The 22866-nt window shown below is 43.2% G+C and overlaps 2 protein-coding genes across 2 annotated transcripts in view; both read left to right on the top strand.

Moving 5' to 3' along the window:
* Nucleotides 1-5455: 5455 nt before the first annotated feature.
* On the top strand, nt 5456-6920 carry LOC311131604 (tripartite motif-containing protein 29-like; the record flags this gene model as incomplete). Its single annotated transcript, XM_084164672.1, has 1 exon — nt 5456-6920. One exon carries the CDS (start codon nt 5456-5458, stop codon nt 6722-6724), a length of 1269 nt encoding a protein of 422 aa, XP_084020798.1. The 3' UTR covers nt 6725-6920.
* An 8146-nt stretch (nt 6921-15066) lies between these two features.
* LOC311131467 (carboxyl-terminal PDZ ligand of neuronal nitric oxide synthase protein-like) overlaps nt 15067-22866 on the top strand; it is a 187195-nt gene continuing 179395 nt past the window's right edge. Inside the window, exons 1-2 of the mRNA XM_084164481.1 lie at nt 15067-15617; nt 15861-15932. Of these exons, the coding sequence (XP_084020607.1) occupies nt 15513-15617; nt 15861-15932 (177 nt within the window). The 5' untranslated portion in view covers nt 15067-15512. The remainder of the gene's footprint in view (nt 15618-15860; nt 15933-22866) is intronic.

Genomic DNA, 22866 nt, shown 5'->3' with positions numbered 1-22866 from the left:
TATGTTATATGTACAGTAGCTTTGATTGGACTGATCATGTCAACATCTTACTTTCAAAATCTTAGCTAGCAGTCATCATCATGAATCAAGTCGACAATCTACTGGCAAATCCTTTTTAATCCTTGTCATATGAAGATAAATAATGAAGAGAAACTATAGATAAAACGTATCGGTGCTCATCGGCCATTGGACATAAACAATACACAACAAGTTGGAAATCGCAAATTCAACAATGAGTGGTTTGGAAGGAATCGGTGACAGTGGCTAACTGCAAGCATTGCAACTGGGAAGTCGGGAATAAACGAGCTCAGACTGGGAAAATACGTTTTGAACGGTCATCCAACTCGGAATTGTAAATCCGGCCTCTTTCTCTTTCTTTGATGACAAAATTTGCCCATGAAGGACCGCCGCACCACCTTCCTGTTCTAGTGAGCACATCACAACAAGGTGAGTCCAAAAATGTATTATATGCTGCTGCATAAATGATGTGTATGCCAGGGAGATATGTATACTGTAGCTAAGAATGTAATACTAACTGCATGTTGTGTAATAAGCTGTTAGGCCATGTGCCTCACCCTAATAATTTGGTCTATTTTCACCTCTTAATTTCGCCTACTTTTCTGACTCGGTGGTGCACATGTAGCCTATAACCTGTTTTTGATAAATGTAATCACTGAATATTGTAAGAGCTTTCATTGTCTACTTATATGCCCGCTTTATTAATCCTATGGTGCTGACATGGTGTACAGGGAGAACACTGTAAGAGCGGCCCATGTTCTGAATTCTGTCGCTGTACATTTCAAAAGTGCTGAACAAATAGTTATATTGACTACGTCCATCCTGGCTCGCTCATTAACCTCTTAAGGATTGTACCCTTTTTTTCAATTTTCGCCTTAAATGACATACCCAAATCGAACTGCCTGTAGCTCAGGACCTGAAGCAAGGATATGCATATTCTTGATACCATTTGAAAGTAAACACTTTGAAGTTAGTGGAAATATGAAATGAATGTAGGAGAATGTAACACATTAGATCAGGTAAAAGATAATACAAACAAAAAAACATGCGTTTTCTATTATTATTTTTTTTTCCATCATCTTTGAAATGCAAGAGAAAGGCCACAATATAATATTGCAGTTTAGGCTACTAGATGGGAGCAGTGTGTGTGCAAAGTTTCGGATTGATCCAGTGAAGCATTGTAATACTGGACTATTTTGTATCAAGTCTGCCCAAATGTGCCGAATTGGTCAATTGATACATCTTCAAGTACATAACTATAGAGAATATACATAAATGACATGGTAATACAAAATGTAAGTTTACACACTCCCAGGAATGTCATACATGATGGATCATTAGCTTATACACTAACTTTCACACATCTAGATGGCCGGGCGGGGTGGGTGTGGAGCCAGAGACAGCATAGGTTCAAACTGTAGAACCCAGTCCCTACATTTGAATATAAAAATGGATTTTATCAAACAAAACTATGCTACATTTTACCTCTAGGACCCTTAGGATGACAAATCAGAGCAAGATTACTGAATGTAAGTACATTATTTACCTTCAGAGGTGAATGTATCAAACCAGTTGCCGTGCTACATTTTTTGTTGGTGTGCACTCTCCTCAAACAATGCATGGTCTTTTTTTCACTGTAATAGCTACTGTAAATTGGACAGTGCAGTTAGATTTACAAGAATGTAAGCTTTCTGCCCATATAAGACATGTCTATGTCCTGGAAAGTTTGCTGTTACTTACAACAGTCATGCTAATCACATTAGCGCACGTTAGCTCAACCGTATACGGGACACCGTTCCTGTTAATTTCTTAATCAAAATGACGGATTGCCTCTTATCCGCTTGTTGTCCCCTTATGCCATAGTTTGTACATCTCAATTGTCAGTAGAAACCACATTTGATTTAGTAAGTCAGCCATATCAGCTATGTTTTTTGTAAAGGCAGTAAATGAGGCTGATTGAACTGTTTCACTGCCAGACAAGGCTCCACTGATAGCCAGGTGTAGCAGTGGTAAGGTGTTGGGACTGCTGTTGGGACTCTGCTGTTGGGACAGCTTTATGTAGGCCCTAATAGTTTGTGGCCACCGTTTGTCACCGTTATAGTGTAATGAATGTATTGTTTAGTGTTGTGCTGTGTAGGGGCTTTGCTGGCATGCATCCCACATTATTTATTTTTTGCCCCACCAAGATTTACATGCTAAAATCGCCACTGCATATGGCTTATGTTATTTTTTTACATTTTAGTCATTTAGCAGACGCTCTTATCCAGAGCGACTTACAGTTAGTGAGTGCATACATTTTCATACTGGCCCCCCGTGGGAAACGAACCCACAACCCTGGCGTTGCAAGCACCATGCTCTACCAACTGAGCTACAGTATAGTCAGTTATTGAAAGATAGCTGTCACGGATCCCCCCGGTACTGCTGCTCATTCCGTTCACCAGTTCCGGAGGTCTACGTCACTGGCTTTCTAGGCGCCACTGACATGGATCATTACCACCAACCCCGGACTGTCTTGTCTCATTACGCACACCTGGTTCCCATTCCCCCTGATTAGTGTGTGTATATATGTGCCCTCTGTTCCCTATTGTCCTTGTCCCTTGTCCATTGGTCTCGTGAGTACCATGTATTGTGCTCTTGTTATTTACGGGTCTCATCCCGTGTATTGTGTAGAGGTTACACCTCGCTCTTTGTTTTGGTTACATCCCTTTTGTATATATATACGTGTTTGTGTTGGGTGGAGTAATAAAACCCCAAATACGTGTTCCTGCTCCTGTCTTCAAATCATTATACAACGTGACAATAGCTTAAAGTCTGGGTAGGGATGGGTGGGAGGTAACGCAATGGGTTTGTCTGTAAGAACACAAGGAGAGGGTAGAACAGCTTTGTTAGTCTTTTGTAGCCTTCAAATGTCACAGCTGAAATATGGTGATATCTAGGTACACAGAAATATAATGTTAATATAAAACAGTGGGACACATGGTAAATAAAGGGCAAACATACCCAAACTAAAATACTCCAAATGCTACAATGTTACACAATTAGCAAATAAGGGAAGTGCACCTAAATGCACAACTTCAAGCAATATAAATATACATAACAATATGAACAAAATACCTTGGCCGCCAAACCACACTCATGCAATACACAGTCAATAACACATCTCTAGTGGTCCATGCTGGTTTGGTTGAAAGAGGACTAATGACTGCAGGTGGGGCATTTAAAGGGTTATCTGTGATCTGGTTGATAAAGTTGAATGAGGTGTGTGGTGACTAATAGGGTGGCAGGCTCCCCTCCAGGGTAGAAGGGAAGTGGGAGGAGTTTTGTACAATTCTATTGTACATATGAGTTAGCTATGTTGTTTCTAGCAGCCACTCCCCATCAGACCTTTCTTTTACGTGGCATATTTTGATCCACAATCGTCATAAATACAACCTGCTAAACAGGTTCCATAAACCACTCCTTATCTGAATGAAGGTTTCAGAGAAAACAAAACTTAACTCAGACTCATTCCCACTCTACTACTTAACACAACATTGCCTCTACACTTGATGCATTTAACAGCCAACATGTATGTGTTCGTGAGAGTCTCAGCTTTCGATGGTGGGTTCATATTCGTTTCTATCCCAAACCATTCAGACTCAACAGATGATATCTCTAGCTTAACCAGACAGATTTTGATGGGGAATTTTTTATTATGCTAATTAATTGACAAGCGGGCACGTCAATCGATTCTAGGTGGTTAAGACTGTAGTGATATTAAATGTATTATTTTCATTATGACATAGTTATACAGAATAGAGACGATTATTGCTGTTAAGGCTGTTATTTTGTCTAAAAAAATTAACATTAAACTGAATGGTAACGTCAGAAGTCCATAATGGTTCCTAAGAATGAAAAATGTGTGCACTCACTAACTGTAAGTCGCTCTGGATAAGAGCGTCTGCTAAATGACTAAAAACGTAAGTGTGTCCCATTTCTCTGCTTGTCTTCTTTCTTTCACCTGCACTGACCTGAGAGTACTGGACAGGCAAAATATATATTGAACACAACTCTGAAGAGCTCTAGTGACACCCTGTGGTTAGGCTAAAACACACAGAATCTGGTGCTTTTATTGCTCTCTAGTAACGTGGAATCAGTGGATTTAAAATGTTTTAGTGTTTTATATTTCTCTACTCCTTCTACCCATTAAGGCTGAAACATACAATATCAAAGACATTTTTATTCCAACCATGTCAGGGATGTCATGAAGTCTGTCCAGTTCCATGACTCGCCACATGAAAACAACCTCTCCACACAAGGGAGTTAATGAATCACTTTGTTCCTTAGCCCCCCGAGGACTCAAACATTTACCTGCAAATGCATTTTCATTCATCAAGCTATGCTTTCAGACAAAGTTCTAACAGTGTATAACCCTTTATAGTACCCTACATGCAAAGAGTCAACTAAATGCATTGTGCACTTTAAATCACAATGTCCACGTTCTTTACACATAATATCTCTGGCTCCTGCTGGTGGGAGACCAACTCTGCAGCCTGCAGTGAAGGCCTATCCAACACAATGAAGTTCTCAGGAGGACCATTCGTTCCCTCAACCCTTTTGACCGCCTCTGCGTATGAAATGCACTGGAGGACTCTGACTTTGGCAACCTCATTGTCTTTCACCCTTGACGGGCACTCCAAAGATGTAGCTACATGATTTCCAACACTTTACAGTTTCTTCATCACATTCACCATGACCTTCTTTTCCACATCTTCCACATCTCTGATTATTCCGCCTGTAGACAGTTTCTATCCATGAATGATGCATTGCAGCATACAGTATCATGCCAAAAATATCAATACATATTTTCTCCAGCCATGTCAGAGACGTCATGAAGAAAGTCTCTCTAGTTCCAACCACTCCACCTGAGGGTGTTAATGAATCACTTTGTTGCGTAGCCCGCGAGGACTCAAACCTTTACCTGCAAATGTGTTTGCATTCATCAAGCTATGCTTTCAGACAAGGGTCTAACGGTGTATAACCCTCTATAGCACTCCTTTATAACACTCTACATGCATTTAGTTGACTCTACAAAAAGTCAACTAAATGCATTGTGAACTTTAAATCATGAACTGTGTCTTGAGAAAACGTTTTAAGTGAAACATCCATTTTTGACTTGCAGCCATTTTAAGTCCATTCTTACAAGCCACTCCCCATCAGACCTTTCTATTACGTGGCATATTTTGATCCACAATCATCATACATACAAACTGCTAAACAGGTTCCATAAACCACTCCTTATCTGAATAAAGGTTTCAGAGAAAATTTAACTTAAGTCAGACTCACTCATCTCCACTTTACGACTCAACACAACATTGCCTCTACACTTGATGCATTTAATTGGATGGTCTGTACTCTTTACTTTAAAAAAAAAAGAATTTGAACTCATTCCAAGAAAATGGCAGCTGCTAATATTTCTGTTGCTAGGGACCAATTCTGTTGTTCGATCTGTCTGGACATATTGAAAGATCCGGTGGCAATTCCCTGTGGACACAGCTACTGTATGGATTGTATTGAGGGCTGCTGGGATCAGGATGATCAGAGGGGAGTCTACAAATGCCCCCAGTGCAGACAGACCTTCTTCCCAAGGCCTGTTCTAAACAGAAACACAATGCTGGCTGAATTGGTGGAGAAATTGAAGACAGGACTCCAAGCTGCTCCTCCTGCTCACTATTATGCTGGACCTGAGGATGTGGAGTTTGACGTCTGCACTGGGAGAAAATCCAAAGCTGTCGAGTCCTGTCTTGTGTGTCTGGCTTCTTACTGTGAGACTCACCTCCAGCCTCACCGTGAATCTGCTGCCTTCAAGAAGCACAAGCTGGTCAAAGTCTCCACACAACTACAGCAGAAGATCTGCTCTCATCATGATAAACTGCTGGAGATTTACTGCCGTACCGATCAGCAGTGTATCTGCTATCTGTGTACAATGGATGAACATAAAGGTCATGATACAGTCTCAGCTGCAGCAGAAAGAAATGAGAAACAAAATCATGTGAAATTGAAACAGGAAACACTTCAACAGAAAATAAAAGATAAACTGGGGGAGATTAAGAAGTTCCAAAAAGCTATAATGTCACTTAAACATTCTGCACAGACAGCCGTGCTGGACAGTGAAAGGATCTTTATCGAGCTGATTCGCTCCATTGAGGGAAGGCGCTCTGAGGTGAAGGAGCTGATCAGAGCCCAGGAGAAGGTTGAAGTGAGTCGGGCTGAAGAACTCCTGGAGCGACTGGAGCAGGAAGTGGCTGAGCTATGGAGGAGAGACTCTGAGCTGGAGCAGCTCTCACACACAGAGAATCCCATAGATTTCCTCCAGAGGTACAAAGACCATTCCAACCCTCCTTTGTCTGAAGTACTGTCTACCACCACTATCAACCCAGGCTGTGACTTTGGGAGGGTGAAAAAATCTATGTTAGAATTGAAGATGCAACTGGAGAGCTACTGTAAGGAGGAAGTGGTGAAAATAACCCTTGCAGTGCAAGCTGTTCAAATGCTGCAGACAGTGAAGCTAAGCCCACAAGCTGTGAAAACTGTCCTTACATCGAAACATGCAAAACCAATCAAAGTTTCATTAAAGAAGTGTCATACCTGTGGTGCTGTTTCAAATTCTGGTATCTGTATAAGATGTTGGATAAACATACAACATTTAAGATGTCATGTTCCTTAGACCTCAGGGTAGGGATAGAGGCTGGAGCCACGTTAATCTCATCACTAATTTTTTTAATTACGTTGACTTATACTGTACTATGCATATTTGGTACTAACAACCACTCCCTATAACACGTTGTGATATGAACATGTTGTACACCAGTAATTTTGATGCGCAATGTCATATACAACCTTGTAAACATGGTTCTATTTAGTCCTTTTTCCTTTTCCCTCATGTGTGCTTTATTTTGAATTGATTTACTTAGAAGTGCTTTAATATTTATTTATTGCTAGCATCTGCTGTTTTGGTTTACTTCTTATTTGAGTGACTTCCTTTCCCTTCTTCTTCTTCTTCATCTTCTATCACGACTCAGGATATGACCCAGATGCAGACACAGGAGGCGGATAGTTAGATTCTCCGAATATTTATTATAACAAAGGGGCAGGCAAAAGGCAGGTCGAGGGCAGGCAGAGGTTCGTAAACCAGGTCAGACAGGTACAGGATGGCAGAAAGGTCAGAACCGGGAAGACTAGAAAACAAAAACTAGAGAACAGGAGAAACGGGAAACACGCTGGTAAGACTTGACAAAACAAGACGAACTAGCAACAGACAAATGGAAAACGCAGGTATAAATACACAGGGAAAATGGGAGTCACCTGGTGGAGGGTGGAGACAAGCACAAGACAGGTGAAAAAGATCAGGGTGTGACATCTTCTTCTTCTTCTTCGATGAGGTTTAATGGCGGTTGGCATCCATCTAACCTTGAATAAAAACCCATCACCCTATTCCACTATCTAACCCTATCTGGTCCCTCCCCCTTGACCCATCTTCCTCTACTTTCTTCACTACATTAAATTATAAAGATCTCTAGTGACACCCTGTGGTTAGCCTAAAACACAGAGAATGTGGTGCTTTTATAACTTATCAAGTATCGTGGAATTACACCTTTTGTAGTGTTTTATATTTCTCTACTCCTTCTACCCATTAAGGCTGCAACATACAATGTCAAAGTTATTCCAACCATGTAGGGATGTTATGAAGTCTATCCAGTTCCATGACTCACCAAATGAAAACAACCAATCCACACGAGGGTGTTAAATGCAAACACATTTGCATTCATCAAGCTATGCCTATAGACAAAGGTCTAACAGTGTATAACTCTCTACATTCACAAAGAGTAAACAAAACACATTGTGCACCCTAAAGTCATAACATACTTGCCAAACTGTCTTCACAACTTGCAGCCATTCTAAGTTGAGAGTGTTTTTCAGTTCAGTTCAACTCCCTTTAAAATGTAATGATTAACCTTGCCTCATTGTGAGTGCAGAGGCGGGTCTCTCCAATGTCTCTCCAATGTCTCTGAGTCAGCTGAATAGTGATACACTGCCTGATGTTTGATAAAGAGAGGTTGCAGAGAAAGCATGAAGAAAAGAGAGAGAGAGAGAGAGAGAGAGAGAGAGAGAGAGAGAGAGAGAGAGAGAGAGAGAGAGAGAGAGAGAGAGAGAGAGAGAGAGAGAGAGAGAGAGAGAGAGAGAGAGAGAGAGAGAGAGAGAGAGAGAGAGAGAGAGAGAGAGAGAGAGAGAGAGGAATCTGAAGTCAAATGTCTACTGTTTGCTGTTGATCTGGTGCTTCTGTCCCCAACCAAGGAGGGCTTACAGCAGCACCTAGCTCTTCTGCACAGATTCTGTCAGACCTGGGCCCTGACAGTAAACCTCAGTAAGACAAAAATAATGGTGTTCCAAAAAAGTTCCAGTTGCCAGGATCACAAATACAAATTCCATCTAGACACCATTGCCCTAGAGCACAAAAAATATATACATACCTTGGCCTAAACATCAGCGCCACAGGTAACTTCCTGATCTGAGAGACAAGGCAAGATGGACCTTCTATGCCATCAAAAGGAACATAAAATTCGACTTACCAATTAGGATCTGGCTAAAAATACTTGAATCAGTTATAGAACCCATTGCCCTTTATGGTTGTGAGGTCTGGGGTCCGCTCACCAACCAATAATTCACAAATTGGAACAAACACCAAATTGAGACTCTGCATGCAGAATTCTGCAAAAATATCCTCTGTGTACAACATAAAACATAAAATAATGCATGTAGAGCAGAATTAGGCTGATACCCGCTAATTATCAAAATCCAGAAAAGAGCCGTTAAATTCTACAACCACCTAAAAGGAAGCGATTCCCGAACCTTCCATAACAAAGCCATCAGAGAGATGAACCTGGAGAAGAGTCCCCTAAGCAAGCTGGTCCTGGGGCTCTGTTCACAAACAAAAACAGATCCCACAGTGCCTCAGAACAGCAACACAATTAGACCCAACCAAATCATGAGAAAACTTCTTTTTTTTTCCCACCTTTATTTAACCAGGTAAGCCAGTTGAGAACAAGTTCTCATTTACAACTGCGACCTGGCCAAGATAAAGCAAAGCAGTGCGATAAAAACAACAACACAGAGTTACATATGGGGTAAAAAAACACAAAGTCAAAAAATACAACAAAATACATACAGTGTGTACAAATGTATCAAGTTATGGAGGTAAGGCAATAAATAGGCTATAGTGCAAAATAATTACAATTAGTATTAACACTGGAATGATAGAGATGATGTGCAAATAGAGATACTGGGGTGCAAAAGAGCAAAATAAATAACAATATAGGGATGAGGTAGTTGGGTGGGCTAATTTCAGATGGGCTGTGTAGAGGTGCAGTGATCGGTAAGGTGCTCTGACAACTGATGCTTAAAGTTAGTGAGGGAGATAAGAGTCTCCTGTTTCAGAGATTTTTGCAATTCGTTCCAGTCATTGGCAGCAGAGAACTGGAAGGAATGGCGGCCAAAGGAGGTGTTGGCTTTGGGGATGACCTGAGATATACCTGCTGGAGCGCAGACTACGGGTGGGTGCTGCTATGGTGACCAATGAGCTAAGATAAGGCGGGGATTTGCCTAGCAGTGATTTATAGATGGCCTGGAGCCAGTGAGTTTGACGACGACCATGTAGTGAGGACCAGCCAACAAGAGCGTACAGGTCACAGTGGTGGGTAGTGTATGGGGCTTTGGAGACAAAACGGATGGCACTGTGATAGACTACATCCAATTTGCTGAGTAGAGTGTTGGAGGCTATTTTGTAAATGACATCGCCGAAGTCAAGGATCGGTAGGATAGTCAGTTTTACAAGGGCATGTTTGGCAGCATGAGTGAAGGAGGCTTTGTTGCGAAATAGGAAGCTGATTCTAGATTTAACTTTGGATTGGAGATTCTTAATGTGAGTCTGGAAGGAGAGTTTACAGTCTAACCAGACACCTAGGTATTTGTAGTTGTCCACATACTCTAGGTCAGACCCGCCGAGAGTAGTGATTCTAGTCGGGTGGGCGGGTGCAAGCAGCGTTCAGTTGAAGAGCATGCATTTAGTTTTACTAGTGTTTAAGAGCAGTTGGAGGCTACGGAAGGAGTGTTGTATGGCGTTGAAGCTCGTTTGGAGGTTTGTTAACACAGTGTCCAATGAGGGCCAGATGTATACAAAATGGTGTCGTCTGCGTAGAGGTGGATCTGAGAGTCACCAGCAGCAAGAGCGACATCATTGATATACACGGAGAAAAGAGTCTGCCCAATAATTGAACCCTGTGGCACCCCCATAGAGACTGCCATAGGTCCAGACAACAGGCCCTCCGATTTGACACATTGAACTCTATCTGAGAAGTAGTTGGTGAACCAGGCGAGGCAGTCATTTGAGAAACCAAGGCTATTTAGTCTGCCAACAAGAATGCGGTGGTTGACAGAGTCGAAAGCCTTGGCCAGGTCGATGAAGACAGCTGCACAGTACTGTCTATTATCGTAACATAAACATAAAGAGAATTACTTGACACATTGGAAAGAATTAACAAAAAAACAGAGCAAACTAGAATGCTATTTGGCCCTAAACAGCGAGTACACAGTGGCAGAATACCTGACCATTGTGACTGACCCAAAATTAAGGAAAGCTTTGACTATGTACAGACTCAGTGAGCATAGCCTTGCTATTGAGAAAGGCCACTGTAGGGAGACCTGGCTCTCAAGAGAAGACAGGCTATGTGCACACTGCCCACAAAATGAGGTGGAAATTGAGCTGTACTTTCTAACCTCCTGCAAAATGCATGGCCATATTAGAGACACATATTTCCCTCAGATTACAGAGATCCACAAAGAACTCGAAAACAAACCCAATTTTGATAAACTCCCTTCTCTACTGGGTGAAATACCACAGTGTGCCATCACAGCAGCAAGATTTGTGACCTGTTGCCACAATAAAATGGTAACCAGTGAAGAACAAACACCATTGTAAATACAACCCATATTTATGTTTATTTATTTTCCCATTTGTACTTTAACTATTTGCACATTGTTACAACACTGTAAATATACATAATATGACATTTGAAAAGTCTTTATTCTTTTGGAACTTCTGAGTGTAATTTTTACTGTTAATATTTATTGTTTATTTCACCTTTTTTTTTACTATCTACTTCACTTGCTTTGGCAATGTTAACGTATGTTTCCCATGTCAATAAAGCCCTTAAATTGAATTGAAATTGAATTGAGAGAGAGAGATAGTAAGAGAATGAGGGAGAGAGAGCGAGAGAGAGAGATAGAGAGATAGAGAGAGAGCGAGATAGTAAGAGAGAGAGAGGGAGAGAGATAGAGAGAGGGAGAGATAGATAGATAGATAGAGAGGCATTAGTGCTTTGAGTAGATGGCTGTCTATTGTCTGAGATAAAGAGTGTGCAGATCGAAGGTAAATCATCGTCAATCAGAGCATCCCTTTCTTTCGCCAGTCCCTCTCTCTTCTTCTTTCTCCCTCCTCTTTCTTTCTCTTTTCTCTCACTCCTCTGGGTAGACTCAGTATGTGAATGTCAGAGTAGAGTAGGTTGCAGTTGGAGGCAAAGACAGAGTTTAGAATGATGCTCACACAGAATTACAAAAACTACATTACAATCATCACGGCCTCAGATCACAAATATTATTTATTTTCTGTCTTGTTTTGTTTTACTGTTCGGGGTGAAAGAAAATGGCAGAAAGTAAAACAAATAGTAGTAGTTGTAGAAAACATAATTACACCCATGGGCACATTTGCTGCTCTCCTTTGAAATAGAACACTTGGTACCATGCTGTGTGAGAGAATGAGTGCCTCTTGACCCTCCTCTACAGGTAGTAGACAGATAGTTATAGGCCTACACTATATTTATCTAGATGTACAGCAGCATATTATTTATGTGTGAAACAGCTTGCTGGATGGAGGGAGTATCCTGTATTGTACAGTATTGTAAACACATTATTCTAATACAGAACATTTACCATGTGTTAACTTGCATACGCATGCACACATACACACACACAAACTGAAAAAGACATACATGAACACACGGTTTAAGTAGTTCCTGGAGAGTGTATACAGTATGAAAGCCCCCTGACCTTTAATGTTTATCAGAGGATGCCAGAGCTATGAAGGAAATGCTTTTCATGTTCAAAGCAAGGTGAGCGTTGCTTTATACTCTCTGCTAGAAATAGTCCCCATGAAGACCTCCTGTGGAGCGACTCCATCTTGTAGCACTGCACACGCAGGCCTAACTGAAAACACCTATTCATACCCCGAGGACCCCTCTTTCTCTGTGTAGATCCAAGTGGGCAGATGAGAAAGATAGAGTAGCTTTAATGGTGTGGTGAAGACATTTAGAGAGAGAGAGAGAGAGAGAGAGAGAGAGAGAGAGAGAGAGAGAGAGAGAGAGAGAGAGAGAGAGAGAGAGAGAGAGAGAGAGAGAGAGAGAGAGAGAGAGAGAGAGAGAGAGAGAGAGAGAATTTAGACTTATGTCTTGATAATACCTTTGTATTGTATGTCATAAATCTGTCTATGTACTGAGTGCTGTCTAGCGTTATCTCTGCAGTTCTTGCCCCACCTATGGGAGCAAGTAATATTACACCTACAATGTGAACCTTGAACCGGAGCCTCTCATTCGTCACATCAGAGTAAGGAGACAGAGAGAGAGAGAGAAAAGAACAGAGAGAGAGAGAGAGAGAGAGAGGAAGAGAAAGAGTATGCGTTTCTCAGTAATCAGGATGGAATATGTGCTTGAATGATCGCTCACCTTTGGAGTTAATTGACAATGTGAAAGACACGTCATTGCTCAGATCCTTTCCACATCTCTATTCAAAATATTCAAAAGCTTTATATTATTGCACACAAAGGCACTTCCAAGTCTCCAAGTGATGCACTGCATGCAAACAAAGAAGTCACTGCATAAAAGCACCCCAGGTTAATCATCTGCAGGACCAGAAAGTCATGTGGTGTAGATGAGTCTCTGTGTTTCTTCCTGGTCTCTATCTGGATAATGTTCACGATTTTTAGACGATTTTGCCTTTTAACTGTCTATATTGGATGATATTTGATGTTTTACGCTCTCTTCATCCACCAAGTTAACTCAGTAAATCTCCAGCTTCCCCTCATTGAGACCAGTTATGTCTCTCTCTCTCTCTCTCTCTTGCTGATTCTCTTTCTGTCTCTCATCTTTTCCATGTACAATGTCCTTGGGATCTGGAAAGCAGCAAATGAAATGTAACATTATTTTAAACTGTCTGTTTTTTGTGTCCTTGGGAAATGGCACAATCGTTTTATTATTATTTTCTGTTTCTCTCTCCTCCTCTTCTCTCTCTCGCTGGTTGTCTCTGGGGAGTGGTCCATCCCCTGCTTGTGTCACTTGCCCCACATTCTTAAAGAAATGCCATGATTAATTCAGATTAAGAGGCCTCTGGGCTAGCTGTGTGTGTGTGTGTGTGTGTGTGTGTGTGTGTGTGTGTGTGTGTGTGTGTGTGTGTGTGTGTGTGTGTGTGTGTGTTTGTGTGTGTGTGGGGGGGGGGGGGGGGGGGGGGGGGGGGGGGGGGGGGGGGATGCCACCGAAGACATCCCCAGCCTGCACAGCTAAACACACTAACACTAATAATATCACAGCACATTAAATACTGTAAATGATCCCAAGGTTATTACTTCATAGTCATTTTAGATGCATTAGTAAATGAATAACCACCTGAGGTAGGAATAATTGTGGCTGTATAATCAGCAGCAGCTGTAGTAGCCTAGTAGCAGAAATGGTCAGTGACGGCAGAATCATCAGAGATCCCTCTTCTAAAGAATCAGGAAGCATAATGACTGATCTCCAAAATCCACTTAACGATGAGCACACACAGATGGAAATGGAGACAAAAGACTAAAGGGAGATTATCCATGATGTTATTTTGAGAGAGAGCTAGTGAGACTTGGGCTGTTTCCAATCATCTAAAGTTGCTTCCTCTCCTTTCCCTCATCCACACTGACCTGAAAGCACAGGATAGGTGATAACAGATGGCCCTAGGCATCCCTGTATTATCCATATGATTTTCACCCAGGAGAGGAAGCGACTTTAGACTGTTAGGATTAACGCCTTTACTGCAATTATCTATTTCACTGCTTGGGACAACATGCTGATGATTAATGAGATGAGGAGATTAAGCCACTTAAGACTATTGAGATGCACCCTCAGACTAGTTAGTCAGTACAGTGACAGCCTTTAGCCTCTGCCAGTGAAGTGTTGAGAATGTGAATTAGTGCTGCTCCAATTCCCCACACATTTGAGACCTTGGGGAGCAGAGCGCTGCTTCTTACTGTAAGTTACAGTGCAGGTGACACAGAGGGACTCTGCATTATACAACACCAAACAGCATTTATGCACATCATGTGCAGAGCATGATGTCCAGAATATTGCCTGCATTGCATAATGAGTGCCTTATTACAGTCACTAGCTTAGGTGACCACTAGTCGGTAGTCTTGCTCTTTCTAAATCTCAAGCAGCTGTCTATCCATTGCTTTCTGCCTAAACAACATCACTATTCTACATAATCATAATTTAACTTCTAACGAAGATACCTGATCTAAAACATAGGATACATTGTTGGGTGAGAGAGAATTTACCCACACTTAGTTTGAGTTGGTTTAGTAATGCAATGCATAAACATACCAATGTGTTTTCGTTTTATACAAACAGGTGTTATAACACAGTTATACGTAGGCCTACAGCGTAACAGCATGCACCTACACTGCAATTAGGCCTACACTGTAGCCTCCTACATGCCTATGTAACTCACTAATCACTACCATGTAACTACATAGGTTTTAGGAAAGTTGGACCGAAAGAGCAACTATTCCTTCTCGTTGTGCCGCTAGTTGACATTCACCGCTTTCCTGGGGCTGAGTTTGAGCGTTTCTCCCCTCCTACTATTCCATGATGTAACTCTGTTCCAATGAAAACAGGTGGAATTCCCAGATTCCTCCAATCCCGATCTGCCTTGAGAATCCATGGGGAGAGTGAAGAGGCTGGCCATGGCGCTGTAGCGAAGTTCGACAGGGGAAATACGGCAGGACCAGAAAAACAAACAAAAAAGACTATTGTGTAAATTGTTTTTGGTTATAAGTGCTCTTACGTCGCTGGAAGTAACCTTGGGCTACTTATTTTTGGAAGTGAGTTGATTCGCAGGAGAGCAACGATTGTTTTTGTATCAGAACAGGAAGCCAGCCTACTTGCGTGAGCAATACATACAAAGTTACACCTCCTAGCCCACTGGACATGCTAGTGTGATACTCAGGTCTGGGACGACTCCAGTCGCTATGATGGAACACTGGAATTAAGGAATTTGGGACTCCTGATTTTGGGGAATATTTTAGCTGTCTGACAGCGTTTTGGATTAACAAGTAAATTCGTCTCCTTTCCGTGTGTTGTGAAAACGGATAGTCGGCAGTCATGCCAGCGAAAACAAAGTACAATCTAGTTGATGATGGCCATGATTTGAGAATTCCATTGCATAACGAGGAAGCATTCCAACATGGGATCAACTTCGAAGCCAAGGTGAGTTGTTTGTATATGTTATTATATTGAGATTATTTGCTAAACTATCATTAACTTTGGACAAACCAATGTTGTATTTTGCTTATTAAGGTTTTTTGAGTATTAGCCTAGGCTATATCCTAGGCTAATCCCCTTTCTACTTTTCCCTATTTAACGTTGTTAGTGTGGGTGTTTGAATATCGCAATAGTAAAAACAAATATGGTAACATTTCTATCATTGCTTTCTGTTTTGTTCCTAACCAGTACATCGGCAGTCTGGACGTGGCGCGGCCGAACAGCAGAGTGGAGATCGTAGCTGCAATGAGAAGAATACGGGTTAGTTGTGCCCTTCATCTAAAGAAGTTCCATTGCGAAACAATTCCATAATGCCCATGTAGGCTAGGCCATGCGATAAATCTTGCTGGATTTGTGGGCAAGAAAAACGTGAAAGAACTAAGCACAGATGCACTTATCACAGTGTTCCTATCTGGGTGGCCTGGCTGCTACCGCCTCCAGCGTAAATTAACCAGCCACTAGAAAGTATAACAAATAAATGACTCGGCTTGCAGGAGTTCATTGGGTTAGTAAAGAAAAATATAAACATACATAAGTTATTACTCAGGTTTATAGGCTCCTGAAAAGTCTACAGGCCGCTTTTTCTTGTTCTCATGTGGTCCATGCGGTCGGTGATCTGGGATGGCGCTCTTTGAAGTGAGGCAATGGGGTGGAAATGCTTTATAGAAACTGCTTTTGGCGGTCTTGCTCTCTTCATTGGTCCAATATTGTCCGATTATTAGCCTATGCTTATGTCAACAATGTCCATCTTAAAATATTGACCTCAATATTCACCACCATCCTCTGTTTCTTGCCTTATGACCATTTACTTGTGCTATGTCCTGTTTAATTTCTCCAGTTGTATAGCCTGTATAGCCTCTGCATGGTAATTCTGGCTGTTTGGTGAAGGTAGGCTATGTCATCACTGTTTTCCCAGTACAAGCAAAGGTTATAGGGTCAATATTTGCTCATGGCCCTGGCTTACAAGTTCCTGTAAGTACGTGTGCATTTTGAGTTTTATCTCTAGAAAGATTCCTGTGGAATATCACGTCTCTGGAGAAAGTTTTTATCTGTAGTGTTTTTCAAATATGTGGAATATCAGAGAGATGAGAGAGTTCTCCCATACTCCCACCACACAACAGGGCTTTGTATCATTGTTTGTTATTTTTTGACATTGTTACTCAGATGTGCTCTTCATTCCCTGTTGTTGCAGGCTTCTGATACTTGTCTAGCCCCCCCCCCCCCCCCCCTACACACACACACACACACACAAGGTGCAAATGATCCTATTAATTGTTTGAGAGCTGAGACCCCCTGCCCAGAGTGCGGACCCCTGCCGGGGCATAGCAGCAGCTGTTGTTGTTGGCAGCAGAAAAGGCTCTACCTCTTACAGTGTGAAAATAGTTAAAACAGGCCTGGTCAACACAAAGGCCGGAAACAGGCATCTGGGCCTGGTATGGAATCTCTGGACAGACTGTTGGTATGGACTTTAAACTTTCAAGTCACATTTCTATATTGCAGTGTCCTTATTACTGTGTAATTATTCCTGTTAAGTACAGTGTAAGCCTAATAAAAATAGTGTACTTTGTTCGTATTGAACAGTATGGTATTATCTTGTAGGCCTACTCATACTGAATGACTGAACTGATAGTAGGATCATTCAACTCCTTCCCGTATTGTACGTTGAACAGTATGGATGTCCACTTGTATAACAAAATCACAGAAGTCCACTGCTATGTGATTCCAAAGCACTGGTTACTATGTAACAATGTGGGTTCTAGATTACAATGTTATTACAAACTCAATCTAAACTATCAGTGTAGGGCTATAAGGGTTGTATGTATGTATAGCATATGGAGGATGTCAAATCAGATTTTATTGGTCACATACACATGTTTAGCAGATGTTATTGTGGGTGTAGCGAAATGCTTGTGCTTCTAGCTCCGACAGTGCAGTAATATCTAACAATTTCACAACATATACCCAATACACACAAATCTAAGTAAGGAATGGAATTAAGAATATATACATAAACTCAGCAAAAAAATAAACGTCCTCTCACTGTCAACTGTGTTTATTTTCAGCAAACTTAACATGTGTAAATATTTGTATGAACATAACAAGATTCAACAACTGAGACATAAACTGAACAAGTTCCACAGACATGTGACTAACAGAAATTGAATAATGTGTCCCTGAACAAAGGGGGGTCAAAAATGGCCCTAGCCCTCACCCTCCGATCCAACAGGTCCCAGACTTCGCTGGCCATGGAAGAACACTGACATTCCTGTCTTGCAGGAAATCACGCACAGAACAAGCAGTATGGCTGGTGGCATTGTCATGCTGGAGGGTCAGGATGAGCCTGCAGGAAGGGTACCACATGAGGGAGGAGGATGTCTTCCCTGTAACGCACAGCTTTGAGATTGCCTGCAATGAAAACAAGCTCAGTCCGATGATGCTGTGACACACCGCCCCAGACAATGACGGACCCTCCACCTCCAAATCGATCCCGCTCCAGAGTACAGGCCTCGGTGTAACGCTCATTCCTTCGACCATAAATGCAAATCCGACCATCACCCCTGGTGAGACAAAACCGCGACTCGTCAGTGAAGAGCACTTTTTGCCAGTCCTGTTTGGTCCAGCGATGGTGGGTTTGTGCCCATAGGCGACGTTGTTGCCGGTGATGTCTGGTGAGGACCTGCCTTACAACAGGCCTACAAGCCCTCAGTCCAACCTCTCTCAGCCTATTGCGGACAGTCTGAGCACTGATGGAGGGATTGTGCGTTCCTGGTGTAACTGTCCCGCATGTGTGATGTTCGGATGTACCGATCCTGTGCAGGTGTTGTTACACGTGGTCTGCCACTGCAAGGACGATCAGCTGTCCGTCCTGTCTCCATGTAGAGCTGTCTTAGGCGTCTCACAGTAATTTATTGCCCTGGCCACATCTGCAGTCCTCATGCCTCCTTACAGCATGCCTAAGGCACGTTCACGCAGATGAGCAGGGACCCTGGGCATCTTTCTTTTGGTGTTTTTCAGAGTCAGTAGAAAGGCCTCTTTAGTGTCCTAAGCTTTCATAACTGTGACCTTAATTGCCTACCGTCTGTAAGCTGTTAGTCTCTTAACCCTCCCGTTGTCCGAGGGTCAAAATGACCCGCCACTGTGTTGAACCAGCTTTATTAAATTTTTATATTTTTGGGATCATTTGTGAGAAGGAGGCAGTGAGACTTTCTTTAAAGTCTCACTGCCTCCTTCTCACAAATGATCCAAAAAATATAAAAATTAAATAAAGTTGGTTCAACACAGTGGCGGGTCATTTTGACCCTAGGACAACGGGAGGGTTAAAGTGGCCAGTGATTTCAAGTCTACACTACCGGTCAAAAGTTTTAGAACACCTACTCATTCAAGGGTTTTTCTTTATTTTTTACTATTTTCTACATTGTAGAATAATAGTGAAGACATCAAAACTATGAAATAACACATATGGAATCATGAGGTAACAAAAAAGTGTTAAACAAATCAAAATATATTTTATATTTGAGATTCTTCAAATAGCCACTGTCACGCCCTGGCTCTGGGGACGCTTGTATGTTGAGCCAGGGTGTGAGTGTTCTTTATGTTGTTCTAGTTTTGTGTTTCTAGGGTATAGTTCTTGAATTGTGTTTCTATGTTGGCCAGAGTGGTTCTCAATCAGAGGCAACGAGTGTCAGCTGTTGCTGGTTGTCTCTGATTGGGAACCATATTTAAACAGTCTGTTTTTCCACAGTGTTTGTGGGATCTTGTTCCTGTGTAGGTTTGTGGTTTGCACCTTTGGACGTCACGTATCGATTTTGTTATTTTGTTCGTGTATCATTTAATAAAAGCATGTTCGCAAATAACGCTGCGCATTGGCCCTCTGTATCCGACGATCGTGACAGAAGATCCCACCAAAACTGGACCAAGCAGCGTGTCCAGGAGCCATCGCCAGGGGAATCTCTAGCGGATCTCCTTTGCAACCTCGACTGGGCCAAGCCAAGTGAAGAGCAGAGAGGTTGGACTTTGGAGCAGTGGAGTAAGAGTCTCTACTGGGCCAAGCCAAGTGAAGAGCAGAGAGGTTGGACTTTGGAGCAGTGGGGTGAGAGTCTGGCGAGAGATATGGAGGCCTGGTCCACGGGGAGGAGAGACACCCATAATTTTTAGGGGGGGGGCTCACGCCGTGGACGACGGGGCAGCAGGAGGCCGCGATAGAGCGGTCCAGCGGGTTGGCAGAGGAGGCCGCCAGGTTACGGGGGCCACTGGTCACAAAGGGAAAGGAAAGTGTAGAGGCACGGCGAGAGGTACTGGGGTGTGTTACCAGTCCGGTCCGGCCCGTTCCTGATCCCCGCGTAGGGCCAGTGGTGTTTGTCCCCAGTACGGTCCGGCCTGTTCCTGTCCCTCGCACCGAGCCTGTGGTGCGCGTCGCCAGCCCAGTCCGGCCTGTTCCTGCTCCCCGCACCAAGCCAATGGTGCGCGTCGCCGGCCCGGCCTGTTCCTGCTCCCCGCACCAAGCCAATGGTGCGCGTCGCCAGCCTGGCCCGGCCAGTTCCTGCTCCCCGCACCAAGCCAGTGGTGCGCTTCGTCAGCCCGGCTCGGCCCATTCCTGCTCCCCGCACCAAGTCAGTGGTGCGCTTCGTCAGCCCGGTCCGGCCCGCTCCTGCTCCCCGCACCAAGTCAGGGGTGCGTTTCGTCAGCCCGGCTCGGCCCGTTCCTGCTCCGTCAGTCCGGCACAGCCCGTGCCTGTTCCACCGGTGCCTGGTTCGGCACGGGTCAGCTGCTTCACGCCGGAGCTAGAGCAATCCGCTCCACCAGTGTGCAGTCCAGCTCCGGTGAGCAGGGCCAGACCGGACCAGGGGTACTGTGGGGGTTTAGAGAGGGAGTGGGGATCATGCCCAGAGCCGGATCCGCCGCCAAGGCGGAGTGCCCACCCGGTCCCTCCCCTGTGGTGTTCTGTTGGCGCGGTCGGAGTCCGCGCCTTTGGGGGGGGGTACTGTCACGCCCTGGCTCTGGGGATGCTTGTATGTTGAGCCAAGGTGTGAGTGTTCTTTATGTTGTTCTAGTTTTGTGTTTCTAGGGTATAGTTCTTGTATTGTGTTTCTATGTTGGCCAGAGTGGTTCTCAATCAGAGGCAACGAGTGTCAGCTGTTGCTGGTTGTCTCTGATTGGGAACCATATTTAAACAGTCTGTTTTTCCACAGTGTTTGTGGGATCTTGTTCCTGTGTAGGTTTGTGTTTTGCACCTTTGGACGTCACGTATCGATTTTGTTATTTTGTTTGTGTATCATTTAATAAAAGCATGTTCGCAAATAACGCTGAGCATTGGTCCTCTGTATCCGACGATCGTGACAGCCACCCTTTGCCTTGCGGACAGCTTTGCACACTCTTGGCATTCTCTCAACCAGCTTCACCTGGAATGCTTTTCCAACAGTCTTGAAGGAGTTCCCACATATGCTGAGCACTTGTTGGCTGCTTTTCCTTCACTCTGCGGTCCGACTCATCCCAAACCTTGTCAATTGGGTTGAGGTCGGGGGATTGTGGAAGCCAGGTCATCTGATGCAGCATTCCATCACTCTCCTTCTTGGTAAAATAGCCCTTACACAGCCTAGAGGTGTGTTGGGTCATTGTCCTGTTGAAAAACAAATGATGGTCCCGCTAAGCCCAAACCAGATGGGATGGCGTATCGCTGCAGAATGCTGTGGTAGCCATGCTGGTTAAGTGTGTCTTGATTTCTAAATAAATCACAGACAGTGTCACCAGCAAAGCACCCCCACACCATAACACTTCCTCCGTTCACCCACACCGTGTCTCACAAAGCCACGCAGTTGGAAGCAAAAATCTCACATTTGGACTCCAGACCAAAGGACACATTTCCACCGGTCTAATGTCCATGGCTCGTGTTTCTTGGCCCAAGCAAGTCTCATTGGTGTCCTTTAGTAGTGGTTTCTTTGCAACAATTCGACCATGAAGGCCTGATTCACACAGTCTCCTCTGAACAGTTGATGTTGAGATGTGTCTGTTACTTGAGCTCTGTGTAGCATTTATTTGGGCTGCAATTTCTGAGGCTGGTAACTCTAATGAACTTATCCTCTGCAGCAGAGGTAACTCTGGGTCTTCCATTCCTGTGGCGGTCCTCATGAGAGCCAGTTTCATCATAGCGCTTCATGGTTTTTGAGACTGCACTTGAAGAAACTTTAAAAGTTCTAGAAATGTTCCGTATTGACTGACCTTCATGTCTTAAAGTAATGATGGACTGTCGTTTCTCTTTGTTTATTTATTTGAGCTGCCATAATATGGACTTGGTCTTTTACCAAATAGGGCTATCTTCTGTATATATACAGTGGGGGAAAAAGTATTTAGTCAGCCACCAATTGTGCAAGTTCTCCCACTTAAAAAGATGAGAGAGGCCTGTAATTTTCATCATAGGTACACGTCAACTATGACAGACAAAATGAGATTTTTTTTCTCCAGAAAATCACATTGTACGATTTTTAATGAATTTATTTGCAAATTATGGTGGAAAATAAGTATTTGGTCAATAACAAAAGTTTCTCAATACTTTGTTATATACCCTTTGTTGGCAATGACACAGGTCAAACGTTTTCTGTAAGTCTTCACAAGGTATTCACACACTGTTGCTGGTATTTTGGCACATTCCTCCATGCTGATCTCCTCTAGAGCAGTGATGTTACTGGGCTGTCGCTGGGCAACACGGACTTTCAACTCCCTCCAAAGATTTTCTATGGGGTTGAGATCTGGAGACTGGCTAGGCCACTCCAGGACCTTGAAATGCTTCTTACGAAGCCACTCCTTCGTTGCCCGGGCGGTGTGTTTGGGATCACTGTCATGCTGAAAGACCCAGCCACGTTTCATCTTCAATGCCCTTGCTGATGGAAGGAGGTTTTCACTCAAAATCTCACGATACATGGCCCCATTCATTCTTTCCTTTACACGGATCAGTCGTCCTGGTCCCTTTGCAGAAAAACAGCCCCAAAGCATGATGTTTCCACCCCCATGCTTCACAGTAGGTATGGTGTTCTTTGGATGCAACTCAGCATTCTTTGTCCTCCAAACACGACGAGTTGAGTTTTTACCAAAAAGTTATATTTTGGTTTCATCTGACCATATGACATTCTCCCAATCCTCTTCTGGATCATCCAAATGCACTCTAGCAAACTTCAGATGGGCCTTGACATGTACTGGCTTA

Source organism: Coregonus lavaretus (genome assembly GCF_964263955.1).
Source record: "Coregonus lavaretus genome assembly, chromosome: 6".
Classification (NCBI taxonomy): Eukaryota; Metazoa; Chordata; class Actinopteri; order Salmoniformes; family Salmonidae; genus Coregonus; species Coregonus lavaretus.
This window is presented reverse-complemented; position numbering and strand designations above follow the sequence as displayed.